This window comes from Nicotiana tomentosiformis, chromosome 9 (assembly GCF_000390325.3).
Source record: "Nicotiana tomentosiformis chromosome 9, ASM39032v3, whole genome shotgun sequence".
Classification (NCBI taxonomy): domain Eukaryota; kingdom Viridiplantae; phylum Streptophyta; class Magnoliopsida; order Solanales; family Solanaceae; genus Nicotiana; species Nicotiana tomentosiformis.
The window spans coordinates 32,864,909-32,873,292 of NC_090820.1; the positions used below are offsets into that span (position 1 = coordinate 32,864,909).

The 8,384-nt window shown below is 36.1% G+C and overlaps 1 protein-coding gene and 1 long non-coding RNA gene across 3 annotated transcripts; one reads left to right on the forward strand and one right to left on the reverse strand.

Moving 5' to 3' along the window:
* Window positions 1–530: 530 nt before the first annotated feature.
* On the forward strand, window positions 531–4,066 carry LOC104119319 (proline-rich receptor-like protein kinase PERK3). Of its 2 annotated transcripts, XM_033652289.2 has the most exons (8): window positions 534–1,265; window positions 1,360–2,006; window positions 2,110–2,318; window positions 2,578–2,704; window positions 2,780–2,851; window positions 2,949–3,132; window positions 3,221–3,353; window positions 3,445–4,066. In XM_033652289.2, exons 2-8 carry the CDS (start codon window positions 1,856–1,858, stop codon window positions 3,691–3,693), a joined length of 1,125 nt encoding a protein of 374 aa, XP_033508180.1. In that variant the 5' UTR covers window positions 534–1,265; window positions 1,360–1,855; the 3' UTR covers window positions 3,694–4,066. The 2 variants fall into 2 exon arrangements, with proteins under 2 accessions (XP_018634087.1, XP_033508180.1); XM_018778571.3 differs by having other exon boundaries at window positions 531–2,006; window positions 2,786–2,851.
* LOC117273208 (uncharacterized) lies at window positions 2,871–4,716 on the reverse strand. The gene is made up of 2 exons (XR_011411248.1): window positions 4,257–4,716; window positions 2,871–3,753 (listed from the first exon to the last, which is right to left on the reverse strand). It is a non-coding gene; the product is annotated as an uncharacterized lncRNA (long non-coding RNA).
* Window positions 4,717–8,384: the final 3,668 nt, after the last annotated feature.

An 8,384-nucleotide genomic window follows, 5' to 3' on the forward strand; every position in this document is an offset into this window, starting at 1 on the left:
ATGTGCATTATGTTCCATGGAACAATTTTCTTGAGTCAAAAGTCTATCGAAAACAGACTCTCTACCTTCCAAGGGGTCGTTTGGTTGGGAAACAAGTGATCCCATAATTAATTATCCCGCGATTAGTTATCCTATTCTCCCATGGGGATTAAAAAAATACTACAATCCCGGGATAACTAATCTCGGAATTAGTTATACCACAATTTTATTCTAAACAAACATGTGATAAACTTATCTCAAATTTAATCCCGAGATTAATTATCCCTTATCTTTCGTACCAAACGAACCCTAAGGATAGGAGTAAGGCTTGCGTATACACTATACTCCCCAAACCCCATTTGTAAAATTCTAGTACTTTTTTTTTTTGGTTGTTGTATGTTCCCTGCAACACTAAATTTATTTAGGTGTAATATAAAAGAAGCCAACAAGCAATTCCAGCAGCAATTTGTGTGTATGGATTTGGGTGTGGGGAATGTCTTATTTGCTCAGCTGTCATGATCTGTAATGATGTGATGCCTCATTCTGCCAACAAAAATTAATAAACAGATACTCTCTTCTTTCCAGGTCATACAAAGAAAAAGAAGGCAAAAAGGCTGATAGTGTGGATACAAGGAAAAGACTTGGATTGATTTTTTCACCTTTTCTTTTGATTCCCTTTCAATTATTTTGTCTGTCCAGTAAAAGTTAGTTTTTTCTTACTGTTCCTAACCTAGTAAAGACAAACTTTTTTACTATCAGTTACAGCTACCTCAGATTGGATGAAACCTTTTCTTCCTTCTTTTCCTATTTTGAAAAGTTCCAAGACTTTACTAAAAGCACATTTTTATTGGTAATTTCATGTCAAATTTGAGGTTTGTAACTAACACCCTTATAAAGATTTTATCTTTTAGGACAACACGGTGCACTAAGCTCCTGCTATGCATGAGGTTCGAAAAATGGCCGAACCACAAGGGTCTAGTACGCAGTCTTATCTTGCAGTCTGAAACTCCCATTTTATATTTAGGGCAACCTGGTGCACAAAGTATTCCATATTTACGCATGATTCGCGGAAGGGCAGTACTCCTTGTGATGTAGACAGAGATACACCCTTAGTGGCTGCTTCCACGACTCGAACCCTGATCTACAGGTCACACTGAGACAAATTTAACGCATTCAAGATTTTATCTTATTATAAGATATTCTTGCTGTGTGGGAAATCTTAGACACCTTTATGCCAATTATCTTTCTACACAAGGGAATCAAAAAGTACTTGTACAACTGACAAGGTATGTAATCTTAACTGAATTGGTGTAAAGAGAGGGCAGAATCTGAGGAAAGCTATAAATAATAAGTCCTCTTTTTCTTATATTTACATAGCAGCAGGCCAAGGAAAAAAGTTAAAGAAAAAAACAAGAGATTCTTTGTTGGTTATAAAAAGAAGGGGTTCTTCAACTGTGGTGGGAGCTTCTTTTCTTGAATGACATATTTGTATGTGTAAATGCATGGACAAGAAAGTGGGGTACTATAAGAAATTAGCCAATGAATTGTCTGAATACAAAGGAAATTGGCAGCATTGCTTCCTTACCATAGTTTCTGTTTCCCAAATGGATTCTTGAAATCAATTAATTGACATTTCTCAAAAATTTTGTCATGTCCTTCCTCAGCAATTACTTTTCTAGTACATAAGTTTCCAATCAAGAGGACCACCACTTTCATCTGATTTTTCATAATGGAGTTTAATTTGGTACCTTTATATTCATCTTTATGAAAAAAAATTCAGCTTTTTCAGCAGTAGTTTTGACTTGAAAGTTTCTTCATTGATACATATCAACACAAGTGTCAATTAATGTTCAAATAAGTTGGATGATTTTCTTGGATGGCAAGTTCATTTGCAGCTATAGGAGGAGGAATTGGAGGGGCAGTTGTCCTCTTGGGAGTAATTTTCTTTTTATGCTTTTGCGCGTTTCGCAACAGGAAGAATTCAAATAAGAATTCAGACAGTGCTTCTTCAGATCCATCTGCAGTAGGTAATGTAGAAAAAAATCATCATTAGTTTACTATAGCAATGGAGATGCACTAAAAATTTGCCCTGCTAACTCTACTTTCTGCTAAATGTACTGACCAAAATAGTTACAATGGAGCTGAAAAGGGGAGGACCAAGCCCATCTTTTAAGCAGTTCAGAATGGAAGAGTTGGAGAAAGCCACAAGAAATTTTGATGAGGGCAATCTCATTGGTTGTGGGAGTTTTGGTCTAGTTTTCAAAGGATTGCTTTGTGATGGAACTGTGGTGGCTATAAAAAGGCGTTCGGGGAATCCTAAACAGGAGTTTAATGAAGAGGTATGTCTAGATATTGAAGGGGCTGATTGTTTAATTGAACATATAGAGAAGGGAGTGATAACAAGAAATGGATAATGTACTATCCTTCTCATATTTTCACTTCATATTTCCTATTTTAACAAAAAAGAGAAGTAGAGACTAGAACTTCAAGAAACAAGCTTAATATCAATTCAATACAAGAGTTGAAGCAATCTTGAAACAATCAAATTCAATTATATATCCAAGTGTTAATCACTAAACTTTGCATTTCCAATAATAGGTGGCTTATTTATCAACGATTCAACACCGCAACCTGGTTAATCTTTTAGGCTACTGCCAAGACAGTGGATACTCAATGCTGGTTTTTGAGTATTTGCCAAATGGAAGCATGTGCAATCACTTGTATGGTATGGCTCTATTGAGTAAAGAGCCTTTGATTATATTACTCATTATATATCAAAGCTGATTAGTTCTCTTGTTAGATACAGGAAAGGACTCTGCAACAAAGCTAGAATTCAAGCAAAGGTTATCTATTGCTATTGGAACAGCCAAAGGTATATCAATAAACTCGTTCGAGATAAAAGTTCTGATTAAATCAAGAATGAGAAACAGAAACAAAGATGGCTCTAAAATTGTTATTGACTGTAACAGGTTTAAGTCATTTACATGGCCAACGCCCTTCAATAATCCACGGGAACTTTAAAACAGCTAATGTTTTGGTTGATGAGGACTTCATTGCTAAAGTTGCAGACGCGGGGATTCTGAAGCTACTCGAGAAAATTGATGATGCAGGTCCTTCTGGCCTGAGTTCTGTCAATGCTTTTAGAGATCCAGAGTAAATAGCAATTTGCCATCTGAAGTTCCAGAGTAAAAAAACTTGACTTTTAAGCACTTTTTTGATTCGTTTTCTGTTCCATGCTTAGGATAAACCAAATTGGAATTCTCTGTGAGACAAGTGATGTTTACAGCTTTGGAGTATTCCTGTTAGAGCTCATAACTGGAAAGGAGGCTTCACATATAGATGAATTTGGATCAAACCAAAGTATACTTGAATGGGTAAAGAACCAAAATTTCAATTTTTCTACCTGTTAATAGACTGTATCATATATCATCCTTACACTGAATGATTATTTGAACTCGGCAAAAGGTTGAGAAACAGCTGAGTTCAGACCAATTAGTGGATCATAGGCTGCTGGGAAGCTTCACGGCGGAGGTAATGAGGGATTTGATCAAGTTAGCATTGAGATGCATGAGTTTTCCTGGTCGATATAGGCCAACGATGGAAACAGTCGTGTTGGATCTTGAAAGGATTCTTGAGAAGGAGCAGATGCACACAACTGTTATGGGAGAAGGTACTTCAATAGTTACTCTTGGGAGTCAATTGTTTACAAACTGAAGCAAAGAGATCTCGTCTTGATCTTCACAAAATCTTCTATTTAACTTGAAAGATTTCGGCCTGCAAGAAACAACAAGTAAATGTACATTAGCTTGAATGGCTTTTCCTCTCTCCTATCCTGCTTAATTTTACAAAGCTAGAGAGGCAAAAGGGCGTGGCCTGAAATATTAATGGGCAACCAAATTTTTTTAAGTCCAATAGCCTAGCAGACCTGATACGCGTTGAAGGGCATTATTGTTTGATTTGTGATAATTTATATCCTGCTTGATAGAGCTGCAATGCTGAAAAAATATTAAGTGCAATCTCGTGTTCTTTTTACATTAATGTAACTGAAAAGTAACTAATATTTTTGCTAGTTTCAATTATTTATTCTCATCGGATCAACATGTTTCCATTTCCCACATAGAGCAATTGGTATACATTAAAGATGACTACAGGATGTTCAATTCAGTAATTACATATGTGCCGAATCAAACAAGTTAACATTTACAATTTTTAAAAGCTGGCCTCCACTATGTTGTGCTTATGATGTTTACAATTATCCTCCAATATGTTGTGCTCACGTTGACGTTTCCGTTTCAAAACGGGCGAATAATGCAAAAGGATAGATTGCTCGACAAACTGGGCATGTGCTGTTCCTTAGTAGCCATATCAGGAGGCACTCAGTATGAAAATCGTGCAAACAATAAGTTGTTAACACTCATTCTTGTCCTTAAATTCTTCATAGCAAACAGGGAAAGTGTCGTCATCTATTAGATCTCTGCTGCTGCCATTGAGTTGGTCTACGGGAAAAGGAAACCGGACAATGACGTAGGTAGGTCGTGGCGGTAGTTGTAAAGCTTCAGAAAACTGAAATCGAGTGAAAAGGTAAGAAGAGATGCTATTCCCCAATTCTTCATTAGTGAAGAGTAGCAGATAGAAGCATTGTACCTAACGATGGATCGTTGTTCAGCAGCTTTGACACATCAAAAGGAATGACGGTAGACCAATACCAAAAAGGATTTAATTAGAAATACTATAAAAGTTTCATCAAATTCCCCCCCACCCCCCACCCCCCCCCCAAAAGAAAAAGAAAAGCAATACCAAAAATTGCACCAGACAACGAAAAAGATTTTAAAAAAATAGCAGAATCTTAACCTTAAAAAGAAGGAAAAGTTTTATAATATACTCATTTTCAGTGGGCATATTACGTAGATTTCCCTTGAAAAATGTGGAAACACCAATTAACCCCATATACAAATTAAAATAATTATTTTATTTTATATACCTACTTTATAAATTTACTCTACCATATATAAAATGCATGGAACTTTTATTGAATCGTTTTGTTTTATTCAATTTGTAAGTGTGTATAAAGGACTATTTCCTCTCCAATTCATGAAGTAAAAGTTTCACACCTTTATACTTTTTTCCATTCCAATTTGCTAAAATTAATGAACGGATGATTGATTGACTCTAAAAACATAGCATGGCATCATCAATTCATACCATTAGAAATCAACGTGGATTCAACTGAGGTAATATCTATGTTGCACCACCATACTTGCTCATCATTGCTCCTGTAATATAGGTACTTGTTGCGTCAACTGGTGACCTATATATAATGCATACATACAAGGAGCAGAACCGTGTTGCAGGTGCACTCGCGCGATATGGAGCCACACAAAACTTGTTTGAGCGGACTCATGTTCTCCATCAACCACCACCCTTTTTGGCACAATAACTGATGGAAGACCAAATAGGCACTGCCTACTTACGAAACACAACAGTGCCTGCATTAGCAAATACAATATATTTTTTGGTAACAATATGCATGTTGGGTTTTTTAAGCATAAATGTAGCTTAAAAGAGGGTGAATGGGAAATGGAGGGAAATTAAAAATATTTGAGTTTCCCTCCTTGACAAAGGGATATTATCCCATATTGAAAGAGGAAGAGATTTTGATGGGTATATATACAATTGCACTTCTTCTAGCTCTTAAAGAGTTAAGAAGAAGGCAAGCCTCGCGCCGTCGTCGTCGCTCGGCTCGGCCTCGGATTCGGATGATCGATTGATTGATTAATTTTTCGGCCTCGGCCTCGGCCTCGGATTCGGATTCGGTCAAATGATCGATTGATTGATTAATTTTTTGGACCAAATTTATTTGTTAATAGTAAATATTAACAGAATTGTTATTAAATATCCTATTTTTTGTAAACGGAATATTAATATTAAATCCAAACGTAATAGTATATGCCCTTCATTTTTTATAAAAGACATTTACAAAACAGTTTGCACCTCTTCAGAAGAACAATTTGTACCTCTTCAAATCTGAAGAGTTGAAGAACAGTTTGCACCTCTTCAGATTTGAAGAAACAGTTGGCACCTCTTCGGATTTGAAGAGTTGCACCTCTTCAGATTGAGCTCAACATTGGCTATAAATACCAGTCCATTCTCTCAGATTTTCCATACGAATTTCTGACTTCTCCTCCTTTCTTCTGCATTGTTTTAACTACAAACAAAGTATCAGTAAGTGTGATTTGCTACCAATTTTGTGTTCGCTGAAACATTGGTGTTTGAAGTATCGCTACACCAGTGTGTAATTCGTTCTATCCTGAAAGAAAATAATCCACAACCTTGGGTACTAGGAGGTGATTAAATTCCTTAAGGAAACACTGTGAATTCAGTGGGCTCGAATTAAATTCTGTTTTATTTACATTTATGTTATTTTATCTTCTCCATAATTGTTTTATAAATATAGATAAACAACAAACTTAAGGAATTTAATATTTTCTGTATTTGTGTTATATTCACTGTTTCTGGAGACTAAAACCTGTGTGGTTTTCTACTCCAGTGGAGATTAAAATCTACATGATTTTAACGTTTGTTTGTGTCATTCTTTTACAGAAATGACGAATGACAACGGGAACCAGACTGTTCCTATGGTAACTGCCAACGCATCGACAAGCCGAACACCACCGGCACTAGCACCGGCAGAAAAACCCGAAAATTTTTTCGGGATTGACTTCAAGCGCTGGCAGCAAAAGATGTTCTTCTACTTAACGACTTTAAGTCTGCAAAAGTTCATTATGGAAAATGTTCCTGTTCTGCCCGACGAAACTCCAAAAAATGAACGCTTTCTCGTGACTGAGTCGTGGAAGCATTCTGATTTTCTATGCAAGAATTACATTCTTAGTGGACTAGAGGACAATCTGTATAATGTCTATAGTAATATGGAGACGTCAAAACAACTGTGGATAGCGCTTGAAAGGAAATATAAAACGAAAGATGCCGGGTTAAAGAAATTCGTTGCCGCTAAATTTTTAGACTATAAAATGGTAGATAACAAGTCTGTTATTACCCAAGTCTAAGAATTGCAAGTGATTATTCACGATCTCCTTGCTGAAGGTATAAGTCAAATTAATACTAATGTTGAAAGTATTAATTATATTGTTTCTACTAACAGAATTTTCACTGAAGGTCTTGTCATCAATGAAGCGTTCCAAGTTGCAGCAATGATTGAAAAGTTGCCTCCTTTGTGGAAGGACTTCAAAAACTACTTGAAACACAAACGAAAGGAGATGTCCCTTGAAGATCTCATTGTTCGGTTGAGAATCGAAGAGGACAATAAAGCTGCTGAAAAGAAAGGACGTGGAAACTCAACAATAATAGGAGCAAACATTGTTGAGGATAGAAAGAGGAAGAAGGCTTATGGACCGAAAAGCAACCCAAGCAAGAAGCGGTTCAACGGAAATTGCTACAACTATGGAAAAGCTAGACACAGATCTGCAGATTGTCGTGCTCCAAAGAAAGACAAGAAGAAGGGTCAAGCAAACATGATTGAAAAGCACGAAGATATCGATGACTTGTGTGCTATGCTTTCTGAATGCAACCTGATAGGAAATCCTAAGGAGTGGTGGATTGATTCTGGAGCCACTCGCCATGTTTGTGTTGTTAGAGAAGCATTTGCTATATATGTTCTTGTTGGACCCGAAGAGACGCTTTCTATGGGAAATTCTGCAACGGCAAAAATTGAAGGATCTGGAAAGATATTTATGAAAATGACTTTTGGTAAGGTGGTGACCTTGAACAACGTCCTTCATGTTCCCGAGATTAGAAAGAACTTAGTCTCTGCTGGACTTCTTATTAAGAATGGTTTTAAGTGTGTCTTTGTATCTGATAAGGTTGTAATAAGTAAGAATGAAATGTTTATAGGAAAAGGTTACCTCACTGAGGGCCTTTTCAAGTTGAATGTAATGGTTATTGAGAATAATAATAAAATTTTAGCTTCTTCTTACTTACTTGAGTCAAATGAATTATGGCATATACGTTTGGGTCATGTCAATTACAAAACCTTGAGAAAAATAATTAATTTGGAAGTATTGCCTATGTTTGAATGCAACAAATCAAAATGTCAAATATGTGTGGAATCTAAGTATGTTAAACATCCTTATAAGTCAGTTGAAAGGAATTCAAATCCTTTAGACTTAATTCACACAGATATTTGCGACATGAAGTCAATACCATCTCGCGGTGGAAAGAAATATTTCATAACTTTTATTGATGACAGTACTCGATATTGCTATGTTTACTTACTTAATAGTAAAGATGAAGCAATAGATGCATTCAGGCAATACAAAAATGAAGTTGAAACGCAACTTAACAAGAAAATTAAAATGATAAGAAGTGATAGGGGTGGCGAATATGAATCT